Source organism: Amblyraja radiata, chromosome 20, assembly GCF_010909765.2.
Source record: "Amblyraja radiata isolate CabotCenter1 chromosome 20, sAmbRad1.1.pri, whole genome shotgun sequence".
NCBI lineage: Eukaryota > Metazoa > Chordata > Chondrichthyes > Rajiformes > Rajidae > Amblyraja > Amblyraja radiata.
The window spans coordinates 22,517,096-22,541,440 of NC_045975.1; the positions used below are offsets into that span (position 1 = coordinate 22,517,096).

The window sequence follows — 24,345 nt, forward strand, 5'->3', positions numbered from 1 at the left end:
CTGTCCTGGGCCTCCTCCATTGCCAGAATGAGGCCACACGCATACTGGAGGAATAGCACCTCATATACCACTTGGGTAGCTTATAACCCAATGGTAGGATCATTGGATTCTCCAATTTTATGTAACATCCATCTCATCCTTTTTCTTCCCACCCCCCTTTCCTGACCCCAGTGTGATCCATCCTCTTATTATCTCACCCCCCTTCTTCCACCTATATTCCTCCTGACTTTTTATTTCTTTCAAATCTATTATCAACACTCTGTCTCCTTTTCCCCTCTTTCCTTTATCCATCAATCTACCAATCAACCCCAAACCCCCCCCCCCCCCCCTCCACTCACTTATATCCACCTATCACTTGCCAGGATATGTCCCAGCCCCACCTCTTTTCCAGCTTTCTCTGCCCCACTGCAATCAGTCTGAAGAAGGGCCCCAACCTGAAATGTCAATAACCTATCCATTATGATATTCACCTAGGAATTGTTTTAAATCATCTATCAAGTGTGGACGGGCCTCTTGGTTGGCATGGATGAGTTGGGCCGAAGTGCCTGTTTCTGTGCTGGATGAGGGTAAATAGAAGTGGAACAAGAGACCTTTAAGAAAGTGTTTAGTTGTCATATGTACCAAAAATAGAACATTAGCCTCTTACTTGCAGCAGCATATTAGGCCTGTAAACACAGTATTCATAAATAGCGTAACATCAACGTACTATAATTGGCAAGACTTTACAGAGAATTCTGGACGCTGCCCAAATCATAACACAAACCATCCTCCCTTCCATTTACTCTATCTACGCTTCATGCTGCCTCGGCAAGACCACCAGCATAATCAAGGACCACTCTCACCCCGGTCACTCCCTCTTTTCCCCTCTCCCACTGGACAAGAGGTACAGAAGTATGAAAACGCACACCTCCAGATCTTCCCAGCTGATATCAGGCAACTGAACCACCATACCAACAAGTAGAGAGCTATCACCTCAGCTGCTATCTACCTCATTGGAGACTCTCAGCCTATCTTTAATCGGACTTTACTGGATTTTATCTTGCACTAAACGTAATTATTTTCATAATTTACCAGAACACTGTGGACGGCTCGATTGTAATCTTGTATAGCCTTTCTGTTTAGCACGCAACAAAAAGCTTTTCACTGTACCCTGGTATATGTGACAGTAAACTGACTGTATTTAACGAGTTATCTTTCACACACGTTATTTTAATTTAATACCCTGCAGAGCCATTTAGAAGTTAGAACGTAATGGAAAATATCCTCATTTTATTTTGAAATTATGACATAGACATGTTTCCAGAGCTATAATACACTTGTTAACATTCTTTTTTTTGCTCTGAATCCTTTACACTGAAGAAACTCGTGATTGTTGGCGATGAGACAGCTTTGCATTCTAAAAATACTTTAGAATTGGTCCATTGTGTTGGAGCAAACAATACTTTTCTTCACTATATTTTTCATTCCACGATCAAGCTTAAAAAATGGTGCCTCTATCTACTCTCATGTCAAAGTTACTGTATTACAATCAAGATGACAAAGAGTTAAATATATATTAATAAATCAAAAAAATAATGTCCTTCAGGGAAAGGATGACTTCTCTTCCACATCAGGCCAATATGCATCTACAGACCCAAATAACTTGGCTGACTCTTAAATGCCTTCAGAAATGTTCCAAAGAACTACACGGGGCAATTAGGATGGGGCTTTACCAGTAATGTTATCTTCCAAAAAAATTCACGATTCAGCTCGAAGGGGGACAGTTTATGGTGTCCCCCTCCTACAGTAGGGAGCTTTTGCATTTTCAGCTTGAAATTGTGCAATCTGGTGCATACTGTAGCGAGTATTTTAACTAACACTTGAATGCAACATTTATGCTTTAAATTGGATTAGGTATGAATAAGGTTAGGCTAAATTACATACCTAATTATATTCCAGACAGGCTCTGATCAACAGGTGCAGCACATGAATGACCATAGTATATTAATTTATTAGAAATCAGATTATAATTCATGCTGTTTTATATATATATATTCCTTCCACCCAGAGATGCTGTATGTCCCGCTGAGTTACTCCAGCATTTTGTGTCTACCTTCGATTTAAACCAGCATCTGCAGTTCTTTCCTACGCAGACAGCACCTCAGGTCAGGATTGAACCTCAGGTGTCTGGCGCTGAGGCAACAGCTTCCCTGGCTGCACCACTGTGCTGCCCTAATCTTGGTTTGTTATACACAAAAATGCCACATCTTGATCCCTACCTGTATGGTGGCACCATTGTGCCGCCCTAATCTTAGTTTGTACACACACAAATGCCCCATCTTGCTCCCTATCTGTATGATGTGCAAGCAGACACCATTTTAATTGGGGAATAGTGGTTGAAATTCACAGCTCAGACAAGAAGTTGGTGTGATGATGTATTTATTAGAAAGAGTTGCTCCAAAATGCACAAGCCTGAGTTAAGTGGTCCAATTCTGGATACACCAATACATAATGTATTGTGTTCCTTTTACACAATTGGTCAAAAAGAAAGTAAAGCAAATTTTCAATCAAACTACGTGATTCAAAATGATCCAAGTGTGCGAGAGACTTCCTAGCATCCATTCTTGGCACCGAACACCCGTTCCTACAAAGGATAGATTAACAAAATAAATCAAAGTCTGAAGTTAGGTACAATGTTCTTATACCCTGGCAGTCCAGGATCACATACACCACTCCCTTGCAAAAGAATCAACGTTCAGCTTACATTTCAGGAATTTGTAAAACTACTGTTTGGGATACAGTGACAGCAAATGGTTCATCTTTTAACAGTTCTTTGATTAAGCAGTGCATCAATTTATTGATTTCTTTAAACCAGTGCTTAAGTCTCAAGACACATTACAATCTAAACCACAGTAAAAGATTAACTAAGTGATTGTATTGCAACCTGCCTTGAGATAATAATGACAACCAGAATGTATACACGTACATTCACTTACATACTGTGGACATACACAGTATACACACAGTAAGGATAAACGCTGATGTGGTTCTCGCTCCAAAACAGTGAAACTGACTGTCAAACTAAGTTTGAGTTTAGTTTAGAGATACAGAGTGAAACAGGCCCTTCAGCCCACCTATTCCGTGCCAACCATTGATCACCCGTTCACACTAATTCTATCCTACACACTATGGACAATTTACAGAAGCCAATTAAACTACAAACCTGCACGTCTTTGGGACGTGGGAGGAAACCGGAGGACCCGGATCTCTTGCACTGTAAGGCAGCAACTCTACTGCTGTGCCATTGTGCTGCACTTTATTATTTTCGGATATTTCATAAATTATGTGCACCACTTTGCAATGAAACTACTATCTCTTTTGATAAATGTTATAAACACCATGCCTTAATGCATTTGTGAAGATTTATTACAGTGATAATGTGGCCCTCTGGTTGGTTACTAAGCAGCGCCTCAAGTTTAAAAGAACAGTTTAACTAATGGATCCACTTTGAGAAAAATTGTTTTGAAATTTGATTATATATGGTCAACTGGTCTTCTTTATTGAGCTAAAAGGTGAGATAACATGGGCATGCTGGAAAGAGAGAAGTTAAACAAAGACATCTGCTTTGTCAAAAAGCGTTAAAACTACAATGCCTCCTCTGGAAAAAGGGGGCATTTCATGGCTAGATGTTGGATAATCCAGCAATTTGCCACTCTTCTAATGAACTGAAGATTTTCCATTGTCAATAAGAGAGGCAAGAGTGAGATTAAATACTGACGGGTGCCGACCTGAAATGTCACCTATTCATGTCCCCCACAGATGCCACCTGACCCACTAAGTTACTCCAACACTGTTTCTTTTTTCAGTAAACCAGCATCTGCAGTTCCTTGCGTCCACTTTGAAATTAAATACTCTCCATTTGCCTGGATGGGGAACAGTTCCAACACCATGCAAACTCATTACTATTTAAAACAATAGCAGCCTGCTTGACTAAAGGCCCATCCACCAACTAAACAATCATTCCCTTGAGCACCAGCTCACCGTTGCTGCGGTGTGCATTGTTCTCAACATGCAGTGAAGAAAGGCCCCCGACCCGAAACATCATCTATCCTTTTTCTCCACAGATGCTGCCTGACCCACTGAGTTACTCCAGTGGTACACAAAAATGCTGGAGAAACTCAGCGGGTGCAGCAGCATCTATGGAGTGAAGGAAATAGGCAACACTTCGGGCTGAAACCAGCATCTGTTGTTCCTTCCTACACCGTGCACTGCTACGTCAATGCTAGCTGAACAGCAACTCAAACTGTAGTCTCAACACCAGGTCAACAGGCACCAATCAGTTCTTATTTCGGCCACTCGCAGTCTTAAAAGGGAAATACAGGTCCACATTGATTTTATAGCACCCTTTATTCCAGAGCCTTGGCGGATTATCCGTTCTGCCAGACCAACACAGGCCACGGTCCTCGAGGGGAGTTCAACGGTACAGGAATATACCGACGGGACGAGATACCGGCCCTCAGAGTTGGCCTCTGAAGTCGGCTATGGGAAGGGATCAGCCGGCTCCGGACGGGGAGTTCCAGAGCCCCTGGCCACAGGGGGAAGATTCGACCCGCCAAAAAAACAGCCAGGGAAGTCCCGATGAGATTGAGATGTCGCCTCACCAGGCCTAGGCGCCACATTGTCAGGGAGGAACAGTGGGGCAGAATTTCATGTGTGGTCTCGTAATTTTGTCTGGTTTGAAGGAGGATAAGGGGTGTTGGACCTGTACAACAGTTCATTCAATGTGATTCAGTTCATATCCTGAACTTCCTCACTATAGCCCTGCAGAGCTCCCTTCACCAGAAGTTCTGCATCAGTTCAAGGTTGAAGCCCACAACGACACACTTGAGGAAAATTGCAGACGGGGAAAAAATGGTTTTGGTAACCCAGTAAAAAGCTGTTTTGTTGAGACTAGCAAACTATTTAGATGCAAAGAGTGGTGGAGCATCAGGACAGGGATGGGCAATGTTTCGGGTCAAGATCTCTGGAGCGCACGGATGATCAACGTTTCGAGTCGGGCACTTCTTCGGCTGAAGAGACCCGACATGAAATGTCACCCGTCCATGCCCTCTAGCAATGCTGCCTGATTCATCGAGTTGCTCCAGCACTTCTTTAATAATATAAACTGCACCTGCAGTTCCTTGTGTCTCATTTAATGTAGCAGGCTTTCAAAGGTACATACCTTAAGCATGCTTTCCAGCTTAACAGCATCAGCAGCAAACTTGCGGATCCCGTCAGATAACTTTTCCACTGCCATCTGGTCCTCATTGTGAGACCAACGAAACTTCTGCTCATTCATTTCAACTTTTTCTATTTTAAGTCCTTCAGCTGCATAGAAGTGAAAGAATTGTTGGAATCTTTGGAAATGACATTGATAAATGTTATTTGCATAACCTAAACCTCAACTAAACAATATGCACCCATTTCAACTGCACGATCGCCAGGGGTCAGCGGGGGTGAAGATGGCTTGGGCCCCGATAGCGGGGGGGGAGGCGAGGGGAGCGGGCCCCGCCGCAGCACCGTCTGGTGTTGGGGTTACAGCCGCTGGGTTCAGATTCAGCCACTCCCGCCCAGCGACGGGAGGACGGTCTCCTGGTCGCCAGACAAGCCGTTGGTGAGGCTCCGACGCCGTGGATGGAGACGCTGGACCGGGCGGGCAGACACCGCACCCCCCCCCCCCCCCCGGCCCAGAGAAATGGGCACTCCCTTATCCCGCGGGCCAGATTTTATTTCTGATTTTTCTTCCCCCCGATTTTTCCCCTCGCAATTTTTCTTACTCTGGGAGAAAAAAGGTGGTGCGGTCGCACCCAACGCACCCCCCCTTCGGACGGCCATGGTTGGTATGGACTTGATGGACCGAAGAGCCTGTTTCCACACTGTACCTCTAAAGTCTAAAGTAAAGACTTAATACATTGAGCAAATTGTTGCTCGCGATTTCAGATTTGAGATTATTAATTGAAGGTTACTAATTCACATGGAAGAAAACATACCCTTTTTAGCACACAAAGCAGGAGTCAGTTTTTCAGTGTCTTTGCTGAGTTCTTCCAGCAATTTTGGAGAGATTGTCAGATAGTCGCAGCCTGCCAGTGCTTTGATTTCACCGGTGTTACGGAAGGAAGCTCCCATGATAATGGTCTTGTACCCAAACTTTTTATAGTAGTTGTAGATATTTGTTACACTTACTACACCTGTAGTCAAAATGAGGAAGATAAACAGTGTTACTATGGTCTTCAAATCTTCAGATGCTGATAGGAGACAGGGTCGGTTGGTCCCTTATTAAAAACTGTTCCCATGGAGAGAGAAAATCCCCATCAGATGTGCCAAGGTATATACATGCATTAAAAAGAAAATGTTTGAGTGAGGACATAGTCATAGTCACACAGCATGAAAACATGTCGACCAACATACTCCATCTACACTAGTCCCTCCACGTCTTTCTTATCCATGTACCTGTCCAAATATATTTTAAATGTTGCTATTGTACGTGCCCCAACTACCTCCTCTGGCAGCTCATTCCATATACCAACCACCTTCTTAAAAAGTTGCCCCTCAGGAGATGTGCAGTGCTAGTTTTTACTTAGAAACACAGAAAGTGATGTTAATCAGCAACTCGCTGCCAGGGGTGGTGGTGGTGGCGGATGCAGATAAGATAGCGGCGTTTAAGACACTTTCAGATAAGCATATGGATATGCAGGGAATGAAGGGATATGGATCACACGAAGGCAGATAAGGGGTGGTCTTGACATCATATTTGACACAGACATCGAGGGCCTGTTCCTCTACTGTACTGTTCCATGCTACAGTGTCTAGTGAATAAAACAATCATGGCTATATAAAACAATACACTAACGTTCAAGAAACCTTTGGACAGGTACATGGATAGGATAGGTTTAGAGTGATATGGGCCAAACGCATGCAGGTGGGACCAGTGTAGTTGGGGCATGTTGGTTGGTGTGGGCAGGTTGGACCGAAGGGGTCTGCTTTGACGTTGTACGTCTCTATGACAAAATTATTAGCTAATGAGGGGTTGATAAATGTACCTGGATCTTCACATGGTCTGTAGGTTTTCTTATCAGTGTTGGCCACATGCCAGTCCAGAATACGCCCCACAAACGGGGAAATGAGCGTCGCTCCAGCCTCGGCGCAGGCAACGGCCTGAGCGAAGGAGAAGAGCAGTGTCATGTTGCAATGGATGCCACACTGTGCCTCGAGGGATCTGAAAAACACATGCATTCTGGTTGAGCAACACCCACCTGCAAGCTGATCACTATTCAGATATTGGCTCCAGACATAGGGACCATTAGCTGCTTCAGAAGAACTGTAAATTATTGCTCACAGATTATGTTCATGCCAAGACAGGGATGAAAGGGAATCAAATATTTTAATGGAGGGACACGAGGAACTGCAGATGCTGGTTTACAAAACAAAAACACAAAGTGCTGGAGTAACTTAGTGGATCCGGCAGCTTCTCTGGACAACATGGATAGGCGTCAGAAGAGTCTGAGGAAGGGTCCCGACTCAACACGTCACCCATGCATGTACTCCAAAGATGTTGCCTGATCTGCTGAGTTACTCAAGCACTTCGTAGTTTAAACTTTTTCACAAGTCAGGTTTGTATATTTAAATGAGCATTAAATTAAATTTCCAATATCTCTGCCCCATGCAGAAAAGAAACAGCGGCGCTCTCACCAAGTCAGAATTTACTTTAATTCCTTCCCATTTCTCCAATTTTTGAAATCTAATAACACTCTGGAACTTGCAAGTTCATTTAGCTGATGCAAGGGACCTGTAGCAAACAACAGGCTAATGTTAAACTGAACAGACTAACCAGGATTTTATCGGTTAATGTGCAAACGTTCTTTTGTCTTGGCCCTTGCTATATGTTGTGGCTCGCAACACATGTACTCCATGTTAGTGCTTACTGGAGGATTTGATAACGCAATATTAATGTAATGACTTTCTTAAAAAAGTTTAAATGCAGAATTCATTACTCAAAACTGTTTAGATATTGATTCCAGACACATGAAACTTTAGCAGGTTTAGCTGTAAAGATAATTATATTTCTTGTAGATTAAAGCACCCATTAAATCAAGACATTCACAATAATTTCCAAATGGTCCTATATAGTTCAGTAAAGGGCCTGTCCCACGTGGGCGTCATTTACGCGTCACGCAGATGACACGTGAAGATTTTGTACATACCAAAATCCAGGGGCACCACGCGTCACTACCTATGTCACCACGAACCATGCACACGTAATGCGCACCATGCGCACATCACGTGCCACGTAAATGATGTCGCGTAAATTACGCGCAAATGACGCCCAAGTGGGACAGGCCTTTAACTAAGTCTTTGTAAATTCCAAATTAACATGTCTGTACCTTTATTCAATTATTGGTTTCTTTTGACAGCACCAAACTTGGAAAAGTTTCACTGCTAGGCCTTCATTTCCAAACTGACTAGTTAATTAACCAGTTAATGAACTAACCAGTTAACTAGCCAACTAAAGTTAATTTTAAATAACTTTAAAGTTATTCTTAACTTCATATAAAGGTTAGAATTATATTCAATGCAGAAATCTGATGATCTCCCAAATGTCAATATACATGCACTCAATTTGTGCATTTGATATTTGAAGTACTCCACACAGATACAGCAGCACTCACTTGCCAGCCTGAATTCCTTCCCAGGTGCTGGAAAGTTTGATGAGAACCCGGTCCTTGTTGATCCCTGCATCCTTGTACATCTGAATTAAATGTTGGGCCTTTGCAATCATGGCATCTTTGTCATATGACAGTCTACATATTTGAAAAAAGATGAGCAAGTTATTAATCATTAAACAAGATTCAATTTGCTGTCCACTTGCTATTTTGTTGATCTTGTAGTTATCAAAAGAATTTGTCGAGATCAACAAATTAGTTTAAGTTGCTACAAACTTAGAAATTTGTATATTTAAAGCATTTAGATTAATCCACTAATTCCATGGGGATATAAAAATATACTATTTGCCTATTATAACTTCCATAGTCACAACTACATTAATAATTTTTACCTTGCATCAACTTCAGTAGACACTCTGCCTGGGATTTTCTTCAGAATTTCCACGCCAAAATTGATATACAATTTGTCCATGACATTGGACATCTTTTCTTTATCAGATCTGGAAAAAAAAACATTTCTATTTATCATTCCGAGTAATAAATCCTAAGTAAATTGTGAAATGGCCGATTGTTGAAACAATTCCATTTATTGTTGCAGACTAACAAATGCAAGGCATATAAAAAACCCTTCAACTCTCTGATAACAAAGCTTTGTCTGTAATAAGCCTAAAAGGATTCAAGGAAAATTCAAGGTTAAAATATTTAACTGCTCAGAGCAGCACAATGGCACAGCTGGTAGAGCCACTGCCTCACAGAGCTAGAGACCCGGGTGTGATCCTGACCCTGGGCGCTGTCTGTGAAAAGTCAATTTCCCAGTTTCCCAGTAGGTACGGATTCAATGTTTGCACAGGCAAATAAGTTGAAAATGGACACAAAATGCTGGAGTAACTCAGCAGGACAGGAAGCATCTATGGAGAGAAGGAATGGGTGACGTTTCAGGTCTCTACACCCTTGACATATGATGACCAAAACTTAGAAATAGTCCTACTTCCTCATGCATTATAATAATGTTAGGCCACCTTATTACTAATTTTAATGGCCTCAAAGAATTATCTTTTCACAATGAAGATTGGAATCAATTTGGGAGGATACAAGGATTGGACAAGTTTTGACTTCTAGAGCACATTACTTGCCCTTACTGACTCACAAAACTAGGCCCAAGAGGACACGTTATATATATTGGATTGATTACGTTCCAGTTATTATGCCATTTAATGGAGGGTGGATACTGGCCGGCAAAATTTTGGAAGAGTTATGTCTAGATGTGATTAAACAATGGAGTACAAACTTTCACCAGGTAAAGGCGATGGCAGAGTCAGGCTACGTCAAGGATTCGAAAGTTTCCCCATTTTCATAACGATGGCAAGATCTGGAACAATTTGGTTTAACTTCAAACATTTGCTAGAGAGAAGTGTTAAGGGCAGCACAGTGGCGCAGTGGTAGAATTGCTGCCTCACAGAACCAAAGATCCAGGTTCGATCCTGACCATGGGTGCTGCTGTACAGAGTTTGGGCATTCTCCATGGGTGCTCCGATTTCCTCCCACTCCCAAGGTTTGTAGGTTAATTTGCCTTATATAAAATGTAAATTGTCCCCAGTGTAGGATAATGCTAGCACACGAGGTGATTGCTGGTCGGCGCGGACTCAATTGGGCGAAGGGTCGGTATCCGTGCTGTATCTCACAAGTCTACAGTAAAGAAAGGTGGAGTAAGAAGGTAGTGAATAAATGAGTGACAGGGGTCCAAAACCTAGGATTTATTTTTCCAACCTTTATTTGGAAGAATTGTGTTTTAGAATTGGATATCAGACTAGCAAGCCCGGGTTTCAAAATGAGGGCAGAGATACAATGTTCAGGTATATCTGTCTGTCAGTATTTGTGTGGAAACTGGTATCTCTTTCAAATGACATTGCCAGATAATTAATAAGTTTAATAAGTAATAATTAAGTTTCCTGATGACACTGTGGTGGTGGGCCTGATCTCAGACAACGTACACTCCATTGAGAATAAATGGGGATCCTGTGGATAGGGTGAACTGTTTTAAATATCTGGGAGTCCACATCTCCGAGGATATGACATGGGCATCACACGCCTCAGCACTCGTGAGTAAGGCAAGGCAGCGCCTTTACCACCTCAGGCAATTGAGGAAATTCAGAGTGTCTCCGAGGATCCTCCAGTGTTTCTACGCAGCGGCGGTGGAAAGCATCTTGTCCGGGAACATTACCATCTGGTTTGGGAATTGCTCTGCCAAGGACAAGAAGGCTCTGCAGAGAGTAGTGCGTTCGGCCGAACGCACTATGGGAACTTCACTTGCCCCCCTGCAGGAACTATACATCAGGAGGTGCAACTCCAGAGCCAACAATATCATGAGAGACCCCTTCCACCCCTGCAACGGACCGTTCCAGCTGCTACGGTCAGTCAAACGCCTCCGTTGCCATGCGGTGAGAACGGAGAGGTTGAGAAGGAGTTTCTTCGCAGAGGCCATTCGGACTGTAAACGCCTATCTCACCAGGGACTAACTCTACTGAACGTTTTTCCTTCCATTATTTATTATGTAAAAGAATATGTGTGTTATGATTGGGTTTATAGTTTGTTTGGTTGTTTGTCTTTTGCACAAAAGTCCGCGAGCATTGCCACTTTCATTTCACTGGACATCTCGTATGTGTATGTGACAAATAAACTTAACTTGACTTGTTGCAGTAAAGTGGTTGGGAAACAAGGAAACGTTTCAAAAACAAGAAGTGATGCTGCTGTGGATAGCTAAGAAGAGAATCCAAATAGTTAGCGCAGCTCCACCCAGCAAGGCCACAGGCACTGGAAGCTGATGGCTTATTAATCATGTCAAAAGGATTAAAAACAACCTCTCTGCTCCAAGACAAACGACACCAATGAGCAGATAACTCACTCAATCAGCGTCACCAAGAATTTTCACATCAGCAATTTTGTATTTGTCCCTTCGATTGATTCAACCTACTTTATAAAGGTAGTTTAAAATATATTAGGAATCCAACTCATGTTTAGTCGCCTCTATTAGATTATTTTACTCCCTTCTGTCTTACTTCCTTGACCCCCTCCATTTTGTCAAAGTATTGTATAGCCATATCCGAGAACACAATCTTGATAGCCAAGTAACCAGATTAATTGTTGTTTCTGAGCTGCATGCTTAGTATTGTTTTATTGTTGTGTACTGAGATGCACTTTATTTTGCATGCATGTCAAATCATACCATACATCAACGCATCAGGTCATGCAATCTATTTATTCCCTCTCAAGCCCATTCACCTGCCGCATTCCTGTGCATGTTTGTAGGTGAATTGGTCTCTGTAAATTGCTCCTGTCGCATCAGGAGTGAATAGGAAAGTGGAATAACATAAATTAGTGTGAACGAGTTAGCGTGGGCTCGGTGGGCCAAAAAGCCTGTTTCCATTCTGTATCTCTAAACTAATTAAGTTTTGAGCTTAAAGATTTCTTACCCTCCGAGTTTCTTTCCATATTCAATAGCATCATCCAACAGCTTTGCATAAGCTGGCATCTGAGAGGCGGCAAGAATGAGTGAAGGGTTGGTTGTGGCATCTTGTGGTTTGTATGCTTCAATGGCTGCATGCAAAAAGCAACAGGCTCAATCACTGGTTATAACACCATGCAGGTTAAGCAAACACAAAGATCTACAACACCATGAACCAAGACATTCTCCCGTTTGCTTTTTATACGAGGAAAGCTGCACACTAATTAATTGCACACTATCAGACAGATGTTTTCCTGCAGATAGTGGTAAGATAATTTATTTAAAATGCTGCTTAAGATGCATTGTTAATAATTCACCAATACGCTTTTTTGCAAAGTCAAAGTGACTAAGCAATTTGTATTTTACCTGGAACGTGAACAACATGGTAAGGAATGCGGAAGAGGCTCATGTTACAGCAGCAAGCAAGCTCCACTACGTTAAGCAAGCAATTCTAACTTAGTTGCAAATAATGATCAAAAAGTGTCATGTGCACAATTCGTTATAGCTCTGGATGGCAATTCATGTTGAAAATTAACTTCTCCTTATCCCTCCACACCAAACTCCATCATTCCCTCTGCCCCATATCAGTCGTCATGAAAATAAAATTAATTTGAGGAATAGACACCCTCCAAATTCTTGTCCTCACTACAGGTAATTTCTGATGGCAATTTTGCAAGTCATCACAGCCCCGACTCCAACTCTCCAGCTTTTAAAAAAAAATTTCAGCAGGGGTTCGATGGACACATTTAAATCAGATTAGAAATAAAATAATAAACTATTATTTGGACTAATACCACACTGAAAATAGATTTGATATACTGTGATTATCAGGGGCACATTATGAGTACGGGTGCTGTCTGTACAGAGTTAGTATGTTCTTCCTCTGACCATGTGGGTTTTAGCTGGGTGCACCGGTTTCCTCCCACACTCCAAAAACGTACAGGTTTGCAGGTTAATTGGCTTCGGTAAAATTGTCCCTAGTGTTTCGAATAGGCTTAGTGCACAGAGTGATCGCTGGTCGACGCAGACACGATGAGCCGAAGGGCCTTTTTCCACACTGCATCTCGAAAATCCAAAGCAAATATTTCAGGTTTTTTTTCCAGTTCACAAAGTTAATAATGAGAAATAAAAGTTTATTGCTGACAGCCTCTAATGTTTTCCAGCATCCCGATGCATGTTCTGGTAAATTGGTAGTTGCTAGATTTAATTTAATTTCTTGGTGGAGTGATATTCTACATCGGGCAAAGATCAATGGTGCATCAACGGGAGGCACAGTGGTGCAGCTGGTAGATCCTGACCTCGAGTGCTGTCTGTACGGAGTTTTCACGTTCTCCGTGACAGCGTGGGTTTCCTCTGGGTGCTCCAGTTTCCTCCAACAATCCAAAGACATGCAGGTTTGTAGTTTAATTCGCCTTTGTAAAATTGCTACCATTGTACATTGGATCAGAAAATGGGATAATGTGAATGGGCAATCGGTCAGCGTGGATGGTGGGCTTTCCATGCAGTATCTCTAAACTAAACTAACACCATGAAAAGCATCAGGCAAAATTTAAATGACCATCCAAATGTTACTTTCACACCGCGATAAGAATGACAAGATACTCCAAAAGAGGACAATTGGTCAACTCCTGAAACCATTAATTTGCTTTTTAAACTGCAATGCAAGCTATGTTAATCTATTCATTTCCAATACAGATGACACTTTCAATTCAACATCAAAAACATACAAGTTATTCATTTGACAACCTTCAAACCCCCCTTTAGATACAAAGGAAGGGCCAGAAATAAAATTTATGCTGCAGAAAATTTAATATTCACTCCTTTTTCACCTCTCCCCTCCATCCCCGAATGCAAGCAGTTTATTTTTCATAACTAGCCATCTGATTTAGATCCAATTAGTATCCATTGCCCCCTGTTGAAAATAAAATCTGGATGAGAACATGAAAAAAATAAGACACCCAACCAGGAACTGATGTAGGTCGGCAAGGGTGGGGTTGAAAAGTGATAGGAACAGGAACAAGAATTTGGAATTACTTCATACGATAACCGAGGTTGTGAAACAAAACTCTGCCCTGTTTGACAATAGTGAGCCTCATAACCCAACTTGCCCTCGCTATCAAGTTGGTTGCAACATACACCACAAAATGGTGCACAATAGCGGCTTTATACTACTTGACAGATCTTCTGATTCATTTTAATTGAAGGATTATATGATGCAGTGCAGACAGATGATGTCCAAATTATAAAATAAAATCGATGTCAAGAGCTAGTTCTGTGTTATCTGTGAACAACTGGGCTTGTATACACTGTATAATTTAGAAGGATGAGAGGCAATCTTACTGAAACATAAAAGATTATTAAGGGATTGGACACGCTAGAGGCAGGAAACATGTTCCCAATGGTGGGGGAGTCCAGAACCAGGGGCCACAGTTTAACAATAAGGGGTTGGCCACTTAGAACAGAGATGAGGAAAAACTTTTTCACCCAGAGAGTTGTGAATATGTGGAATTCTGTGCCACAGAAGGTAGTGGAGGCCAATACTCTGGTTGCTTTCAAGAGAGAATTAGATAGTGCTCTTAAAGATAGCAGAGTCATGGGATATAGGGAGAAGGCAGGAACGGGGTACTGATTGTGGATGATCAGCCATAATCACAGTGAATGGCGGTGCTGGCTCGAAGGGCCGAATGGCCTACTCCTGGCACCTATTGTCTATCGTCTATCATATGTCAGTCCCGCCATCCTGGAAATTAACCTGATGAGCCTAAGCTGCACTCCCTCAATAGCAATAATGACCATCCTCAAATTGGAACAAAATTGCACACAATACTCCAGATGCAGTCTCACCAGGGCACTGTACAACTGCAGTAGAACCTCCTTGCTCCTAAACTCAAATCCTTTTGCAATTAAAGGCCAACATACCGTTAGCTTTCTTCACTGCCTGCTGTATCTGCATACTTACTTTCAGTGACTGATGTACAACCACACCAAGGTCTTGTTGCACCTCCCCTTTTCCTAATGTGACATCATTCAGATAACAATCTGCCTTCCTACTCTTGCCACCAAATTGGATAACCTCACATTTATCCACATTATATTGCATCGGCCATGCATCTGCCCACTCACCCAACCTATCTAAGTCACCCTGCAGCCTCATAGCATCCTCCTCGTAGCTCACACTGCCATCCAGCTTTGTGTCATCCGCAACATTTAATGTTACATTTAATTCCCTCGTCTAAATCATTAATATGTACTAGACCAAGTGCAGACCGTTGGGTCTGCTCCTCCAATGCACCCGTCCCCTACCCGGAGCCACCATGAGAAGCGTGGTCCTCCAACTCAACCCGTTGCCGAAGGTAAGATTCGAGCACTCCTCAGCAAAGATTATAGCTCGTGAGCCTCCCCCAACATGTTAATATATATTGTACACAATTGGGGTCCCAGCACCGAGCCTTGCGGCATTCCACTTGTCACTGCATGCCATTCTGAAAAGGACCTGTTAATTTCTACTATTTGCTTCCTGTCTACCAGCCAGTTCTCTATCCATGTCAATACCCAACCCCCAATATACCATGTACTCTAATTTTGCACACTGATCTTTTGTGCGGGACCCTTGTCAAAGGCGTTTTTTAACGTCCAGATACACCACATCCACTGGCTCTCCCTTATCCATTCTACTGTTATATCCTCAAAAAATTCCAGAAAAATTCAAGCATGATTTCCCCATCATAAATCCATGCGACAGATGGCACAATGGGCTAAGTGTTCGGCTGGCGACCGGAAGGTAGCCGGTTCGAATCCCGCTTGGAGTGCATACTGTCGTTGTGTCCTTGTGCAAGACACTTCACCCACCTTTGCCTGTGTGTGAATGTGTGTGAGTGATTGGTGGTGGTCGGAGGGGCCGTGGGCGCAGATTGGCAGCCACGCTTCCGTCAGTCTGCCCCAGGGCAGCTGTGGCTACAGAAGTAGCTTACCACCACCGAGTGTGACTGAGGAGTGAATGAATAATGCGATGTAAAGCGCCTTGAGTATTAGAAAGGCGCTATATAAATCCCATCCATTATTATTATTATGCTGACTTTGACTGATCCTGTCACTGCTTTCCAAATGCGCTGCTATAACATCTTTAATAATCGACTCCAGTTTCTTCCCCACTACCGACGTAAGGCTAACTGGTCTATAATTTCCCATTTTCTCTCTCCCTCCTTTCTTAAAAAGTGGAGTTACATTGGCTACCCACCGGTCCACAGGAACTGATTGAGTATAGAGAACATCGGAAAATGATCACCAATGCATCCACGATTTCCAGGGCCACCTCCTTGAGTACTCTGGGATACAGACCACCAGGCCCTGGGGATTTATCTGCCTTCAACAGATCCCAACAGTTTACCCAACACCATTTCCTGACTAATGTGGATCCCCTTCAGTTCCTCCCTCCCTCAGTATTTCTGGGAGATTGTTTGCGTCTTCCTTAGACTTCCTTTCACCCCTTCCCTTCTCTCCCCCTCTCCCTCTACCCCACTCCCCTTCACGGCTCCCTCGTCTCCTCTCCTTCCACCTCCTTCATGTATGTCCCACCCACCCCTCTGACCTTCACTCACCCTCCCTCGTCTATCTCCCTCTCCCCCTCCATCTCTCTCCTCCTCCTCCCCTCCTCCTCCCTCACCCTCCTTCTCCCTCACCCTCCTCCTCCCTCACCCTCCTCCTCCCTCACCCTCCTCTCTCTCTCCCTCCCTCCCCTCACCCTCCCTTTTCTCTCCCACCCTTCTAACTTACTTCCTACTTCCTCCTGCCTTCCTTGCTTCCTTCCACCCCCCTCACTCACCGTTGAAGTCGCCGGTGTCGGCCACGACCACGGTCATCTCCTTGAGCTGCTGCAACACACTCGCCATCCGTTGTCTCTTGGTCGCCCCGGACTCAGCCATGGCACCGTCGCCCCCTTGCCCAATCACCACCTCCCACTCGCCCCACCAATGGGCGGGGCCTGGCAACCGCCCCACGACCAATCAGACGGGGCCGCCGGGGCCTCGCGTCCAATCACCTCTCTCCCGGCCCCCGTCCATTGTCGCGCGAACCAATCAGCAGCCAGGTACTCCTCGTCTCTAACTCAACCAATGAGCGCAGCCACGCCACTGACGTCAACAATTCCTCACTCCGCCCAATCAACGGGAGGTTTGACACAAAATGCTGGGAACACAGCGGGTGAGGAGGCAGCATCCATCCATGGAGAGAAGGAATGGGTGAAGCGAGACTGATCAACAGGAGGAGCGGCCGCCAAGGCTGCACCAATAGCGAGCGCCCGGCAACTGGGTGGCAACCAATGGCAATCCTGCCTGCAGAGCGACCAATCACAGCTCAAGCTGATGCGCGAATGCGGTTGGCCAACGCGAGGCCGATTGTTCTTCCCTCCAATCAGCAGCAGCGCTGCAAGAAGGTTGTCCAATCACTCGCAGCCCATCACAAGTCCCAGCGGCCAATCAGCGCAGCAACTGTATGGCAGTGACCAATGAGGTTGATCCCTCACCCACCATGAGACGAGTTCGGTATCGCCATAATCGCAAGGAATCATGGGATTGGTCAAAGGTCATTCTGAATAAAGAAAAAAGCAAACGAAGGCTGTATAAACTGTGTGCATTTCGGTCTGTTTTTGTCTTCTTTGAATCTTGCATTGGTTATGGCTGACCCAAATTACGACAATATGACAGTGGATGATTTTCTGCGATGGAAAGTTGAAGCATTGAAGCAGTTTTTAGCAGACAGGGGATTGAAAAAGACGGGACGAAAAGCCGAACTCGCTGCTCTTGCTTATGGTGCAGTGTACATGAAGAAGCCCGTGCTACCGACTGCAGGTGAAGAAAAACATCATCATGCTGATCAGTACAAGGAACTCTTGAAATGTGGAGAAAAAATTCTTCCCGATCCTATGAGCGAACTGAAAGATGGGTGGCTTGGAGAATCACAAGGACTAAACTGCTGGCCTCCCACATCCATCGTCGAGCTGTCAAATCATCTTGCCAGTTATGATGAGGCTAACCAGCCAGCTCCTTCACAGAAGTCTCGCCTGCTTAGCGACTACAAAGAAGGCAAGGCCTATAGCTATTTTGATGCTAGATGGCTGAAAGAAGTATTTTTTCATCCCATCTCTGATGATTCAGCAATGTGTTTTTTGAAAGCAGACTGTGCGCCTTCTGTAAGAGTACGCCAAACCCCCCATAAGCCATGGGTGTGCATCGAGAAGTCATCTGGCATTATTCACTCTGCTTACTGCAGCTGTCTTGCCAGGTAATTTGAAAAACTTACATCTTCATTCACTGATGGTAGGGTCGTATTATTTGTCATGCCATGTTGGGGTATTGTGTGCATCACATCTAACCATTTCACCTAAATGTTTCCAATATCTTTCAGGCTTCATTCAACCTGTAATCATGTGGCTGCTATTCTCTTCAAACTCGATTATGCTTATCAAAGAGGATGGACATCTAAAGCGTGTACCATGCGACCATGTACATGGGGTGAAGCGACCGCGAATGAAATGCTGGAAGGAAAACGCATTTGTGACATGGACTGGCGGAAGCCTAGCTACAGAGATGGAGGTACATACATGTAGTTCATCAATACAAATATTTTCTGTTTTAAAGATTAGTGCTCTTTCAAAGTGCTTATGAAGATGGTACAAATATTTGTTTAACTCTATAATGCAAATGATACCAGGTAGAGAACTTGATATTTTGTTGTTCATTCTTGTTTCATTAAGGGCCTGTCCCACTTTCACGACTTAATTCAAAACCTCTGCTGAGTTTTAAAGGACCTAAAAAAAAAAATCAAGATCGTGGTAATTTACAAACTCCTACGACTATGTTCACGAACTCCTACGAGTATGTCTACGAATTCCTACGACTATTTTGATGCCCTCCTTACGAGTAAAAAGTTGCAATTTCTTTCATCCCGCCCATTTTTTTAACTCATGGACATTTTTTATCGGGCTTGGAAAAACGTCCCGACTTACCTGATGTCACGAGTACCTACAGTTAGCATAACGGGCGGCTACGATATATCTACGAACTCCTTCGACCTCCTACTGACTCGTTACGAACATTCTGTGAGTTTGAATCAAGGGGAAAACTCGGGAGAATTCGTGAATAACTCGTGAAAGTGGGACAGGCCCTTTACCCTGGAAAGAAAACCAAATATTCTGATTACTATTTCAGTCCCATGTTTTTATCAAGTGTTGATGTCAACATTAAAGTACTGGAAGTTTGAGAAATGTTTGTACATGTATGTACATTGCTGAAGTTTGTAAATTGATCATAACAATGTTATTGTTTAAGGGCTATTGTTTTCTTTTACACACAGGGTATCCGGAATCGATCAGCCCTCCGTTGGGACAGTTGTTCCAGCCAATAAGGGAAACTGCACCCCCACATATTGCTGGAATTATCAATGCTCTAGGTTCAACAGTGACGAACTCAAGTGTTTTTCAGTACTTGATATCAAAGCCTTCGCCCGAGTATCCTGTTCAGGAGGACTTTAATGTCATGGGCACCATCGAAGTGGAGACATCTAAACATAATCCGCTATCGCTACCAAAACTGGCTGGAGAGTGCAGGGCTGTGGAGTCAATACCCAAAACACCGGACACCGACCCCTTCATTTCTTGTGTATCCGAATCCGACTCCGACTCTGACTCTGACTCTGGCTCTGGCTCTGACCCCGACCCTGACCCCTAGGTATAATAATTCTAAACCTGCTATGATGACATTACAAAAGATGGCATTTCAAAAGGACCACATGAATCATCAGGCTACCTTTTAAACCCATGTCTTTAAAGTTTTGAGTCTTTCCCGCTGACTGATTAGCACTCTATCCCACACACGCTAGGGACAATTTATACAAACCTGTGCGCCTTTCGTGTGCGGGAGGTAACCCTAACCCTAACTCTAGGTTGATAGGCTTGGTATTTATAAATTGTCCCTAGCGTGTGTGGGATAGTGTGCGGAGGATTGCTGGTCGGTGCAGACTCGGTGGGCCGAAGGGCACTGTATCTCTGAACTAAATGTGACACGGGCCTCAGAGGTTGGACTCGAAACCCCAATATTCTGCATGGGATCTAAACTGTTGGCCACGAGTTGTCCCAAAGGCAGATCTCTCTTCCAATGGTCTCTCCAAACTCTCAGAGGCAGCGGGCTTTTCAACTGGGTACAGGCAATGTTGTCAATGTACCAGTGCCACCCACCTGCTCCGGCCACTGTCTAAATACCCACCACCCATTTTGAAGCAAGGGGCGGAGGGAGGGGGGGAGGGGGGTTGTTCCCAAAGTCTGCATTATCCCATTGTCAATGTTACTAAAACAGATGATGTGGAGTAGACTTTGTGTAGTACTATTAGTGGGATCTAGCTGACACAGGCTGGTCCTCAAATGGGGTCATTGGGGAAAGTGGGAGGGGGGGGTTGGAAAATGGGAGAGGAGGGGGGAGAAGGGGATGTGAGGAGAAGGGGATGTGAGGAGAAGGGGGAGAAGAGGAGCGGGGAAGAGGTAGAGGGGGGAAAAGAAGAAGGGGGCGAGACGGGAAGGGAGAAGGGTAGGGGGGGAGTGGAGAAGGAGGGATGGGGGCAGGAGGGGGGGAAGAGTGGGGTGGAGGGGAGAGGGGAGTTCAGTCTACACACTGAATCCATCCCTGTGAAAAGTTAGAGGCGGTGATTTGGATCTGGAAGCGGACCAATACAAAATAAAATTGAACGATTCAGACATCTTTTCATTTGCACAATTGATTTTATTGTATTAATTTTAATATATTAATGTTTAAAATCCATGCATTGAAGGAAGAATATTTTACAGCCCATCTGTGGTCCCTAACCCTAACCAGGCATCACCCGCAGGACAGCATTTGTCAGCGTGTGACAGGGTGCACAACATGATGAGACACCCAAATGTCGCCCACTCCTGTACTCGGGGTCTGAAGCACGTTCGGGGACCAGACCCAACGGGTCTGCACTTGGTCTAGTTTCTTTTAAATTACAAAACCCTAGAGCAGAAGGGATATATTATGTATCTATTTTTCCCCTCCTGATGTTGTCACTGTGTCTACCTTCAAACGTGTCAAACAGATCGATTCAATTCTTTATCAACTTACCCTCCTGTGACTGGGTACAACAGAGATTGATGATTGAAGATTCAAGAGGAAAACATGCTTGCATCAATCTGTAGTGTGCATGATTAAGCATATATGTTACCATGGTCCAGGAATTATTGACACAGGTTGATCATACGCTGAATAATCCAAACACAATTTTGTTTGGAAGTGGAAAGAAATAATAGAAATTGCATTCATTGCAACGTAAAAGAGTTGAGATACTGTATTATAATTTTGCTGCATGTCATTGTGGTATGTATCATGTCTTGATTAGTGAATATGTTTAGTTTGTGACTTTATTTGAAGCAGAAATAATATGTGAATGCTTCATTGAGCATAATTCCGACTGGTAACTACACACTTCGTCCGAGCACATTAACGCACACGTCATGCAAGCCATCTTAAATGACCACCTAAACTGTCATTTGGTAACCTAAAAAGCTGCTTAGGTTGCCCCGCTGGCAACAGCGAAAAAAGGTTAAGTGAGAGCCCTGTATTTACAATATATTAATGACAGATGATGGAATTATGTAACAGTAGCAAATTTGCAGATGACACAAAGCTGGGTAGCAGTGTGAACTGCGAAGAGGATGCAAGGAGGTTGCAGGGTGACTTGCACAGGTTGAGTGAGTGGGCAGATGTATGGCATATGCAGTATAATGTAGATAAATGTGAGGTTCTCCACTTTGGCGGCAAGAACAAGGAGGCAGATTATTATTTCAATGGTGTCAGATTTGGAAAAAGGGAGGTGAGACTTGGGTGTCCTTGTACACCAGTCATTGAAAGTAAGCATGCAGGTAAAGCAGGCAGTGAAGAAAGCTAATGGCATGTGCCCTTCATAACAAGAGGATTTCAAGTTTGCATTTATTGTCACTTAACCAACTAAGGTACAGTGAAATTTGAGTTACCATACAGCCGTACTAAATGAAAAGAACACAATACACACATAAAATAAAATTTAACATAAACATCCACCACAGTGGAATCAACATTCCTCACTGTGATGGAAGGCAGTAAAGTTCAGTCAACTTCCTCTTTGTTCACCGTAGTTGGGGCCTTGAACCCTCCGCAGTCGCCAGCAGCCAACTGGCTGGTGTCCAGGTCCTCCCGTCGGGATGATCGAAACTCCGTCATTGGGACGGATTGGAACACTCTGTGGCATGGAACTCCCGGGTCAGCCACTTCTTACTGGAGACGGTGTTAAAGTCCACAGGCCCCACGGTCACCCAGAGAGTTGTGAATTTGTGGAATTCTCTGCCACAGAAGGCAATGGAGAACAATTCACTGGATGAATTTAAAAGAGAGTTAGATAGAGCTTTTTGGGCTAGCGGAATCATGGGATATGGGGAGAAGGCAGGCACAGGTTACTGATTGTGGATGTTCAGCCATGATCACAATGAATGGCGGTGCAGGCTCGTAGGGCCAAATATAACCATATAACCATATAATAATTACAGCACGGAAACAGGCCATCTCGGCCCTTCTAGTCCGTGCCGAACACTTGCTCTCACCTAGTCCCATCTACCTGCACTCAGACCATATCCCTCCATTCCTTTCCCGTCCATATACCTATCCAATTTATTTTTAAATGTTAAAAACGAACCTGCCTTCATCACTTCAACTGGAAGCTCATTCCACACAGCTACCACTCTCTGAGTAAAGATGTTCCCGCTCATGTTGCCCCTAAACTTTTGTCCCTTGATTCTCAAATCATGTTCTCTTGTTTGAATCCTCCCTACTCTCAATGGAAAAAGCTTATCCACATCAACTCTGTATATCCCTCTCATAATTTTAAAGACCTCTATCAAGCCCCCCCTTAACCTTCTGCGCTCCAAAGAATAAAGACCTCCTCCTGCACCTATTTTCTATGTTTCTTTGCTCCATTTGCACTATTCACTATCTATTCCCCTCAACATTTTATGTACTTGTAGGGCTTTAATGCAATAGTATTGGTCATTAATTTATTGAATTTTTGTTTATTGCATGGTTTCCATGTATATTGGATTAATAGGCCTGTAAATCTGCACTGTAAAATGTTAATTGTTCCACTGTCGGTACATATGACATCCAAGGAGAGATAGCTGAATGGATAGAAAAATGGCTTCAAGGAAGGAAGCAGAGGGTGATGGTGGAAGTTTGCTTCTCGGACTGAAGGTCTGTTACAAGTGGTGTGCCTCAGGTTTCAGTGCTGGGCCCGTTACTGTTTGTCATCTACATCAATGTTTTGGATGAGAACATACAGGGCACGATTAGCAAGTTTGCTGATGATATAAAAGTTAGTGGTTTTGCAGATAGTGAAGATGGTTGTGAACCATTGCGGCAGGATCTGGATCGATTGGCCAGGTGGGCTGAGGAATGGTTGATGGAATTTAATACAGAGAAATGTGAGGTGTTGCATTTTGGGAAGTCTAACATGGGCAGGACCTACACAATAAATGGTAGGACTATGTATAAACACAGCTGTAATTTCTACATGGTGAAACCAAAATTTGACAATGCACTTTAACCACATGTGATTTTTTTATTACAAATCTCAAAATGTAGAGTACAGAGGTAAATAAATAAATGATCGGTGTTTGTTCCAAACATTATGGAGGGCACTGTATTCCTTCTCTCCAGAGATGCTACCTGACCTGCTGAGTTACTCCAGTATTTTGTGTCTATCTTCCATCACCCTGTTCCTTTCCCCCTCACTGTACACTCATCCTCCATTCCCAAGTTCCTCGTTTCCATGTTACCACCCCTTCTCCTCTCCCACTTTCCCCTTCTCTCATTTCATTTACATTTCACCCCTCCTCTTCTACTTATCAGACACCATTTTGTCTCCTTTTCTCTACTTTACCCATCTGCCATTTCAACCCCCCCCCCCACCCCCTGCCCCCCCATTTTTTGTAAACCAGTAACCGCAGTTCCTTGTTTCCCCAACACTTGCCCGGCATTGTCCTCTCTTTTTCAACTTTCTCCACATCCCCTCCCTCCAACTACAATCAAGCCTGAAGAAGTCCCGACTCAAAACATCGCCTCCAAAGATGCAATC

At 43.8% G+C, this 24,345-nt stretch overlaps 2 protein-coding genes across 2 annotated transcripts; one reads left to right on the forward strand and one right to left on the reverse strand.

The window, feature by feature from the left end:
* Positions 1 to 2,401: 2,401 nt before the first annotated feature.
* taldo1 (transaldolase 1) lies at positions 2,402 to 17,160 on the reverse strand. Its single transcript, XM_033039034.1, has 8 exons — positions 17,003 to 17,160; positions 12,149 to 12,272; positions 9,071 to 9,178; positions 8,685 to 8,816; positions 7,059 to 7,234; positions 6,009 to 6,206; positions 5,201 to 5,346; positions 2,402 to 2,623 (listed from the first exon to the last, which is right to left on the reverse strand). The coding sequence occupies exons 1-8, from the start codon at positions 17,100 to 17,102 to the stop codon at positions 2,591 to 2,593; spliced, it is 1,017 nt and encodes a 338-aa protein (XP_032894925.1). The 5' UTR covers positions 17,103 to 17,160; the 3' UTR covers positions 2,402 to 2,590.
* A 222-nt stretch (positions 17,161 to 17,382) lies between these two features.
* Positions 17,383 to 20,126, forward strand: LOC116984708. Its single transcript, XM_033039033.1, has 3 exons — positions 17,383 to 18,459; positions 18,583 to 18,770; positions 19,531 to 20,126. Exons 1-3 carry the CDS (start codon positions 17,852 to 17,854, stop codon positions 19,902 to 19,904), a joined length of 1,170 nt encoding a protein of 389 aa, XP_032894924.1. The 5' UTR covers positions 17,383 to 17,851; the 3' UTR covers positions 19,905 to 20,126.
* Positions 20,127 to 24,345: the final 4,219 nt, after the last annotated feature.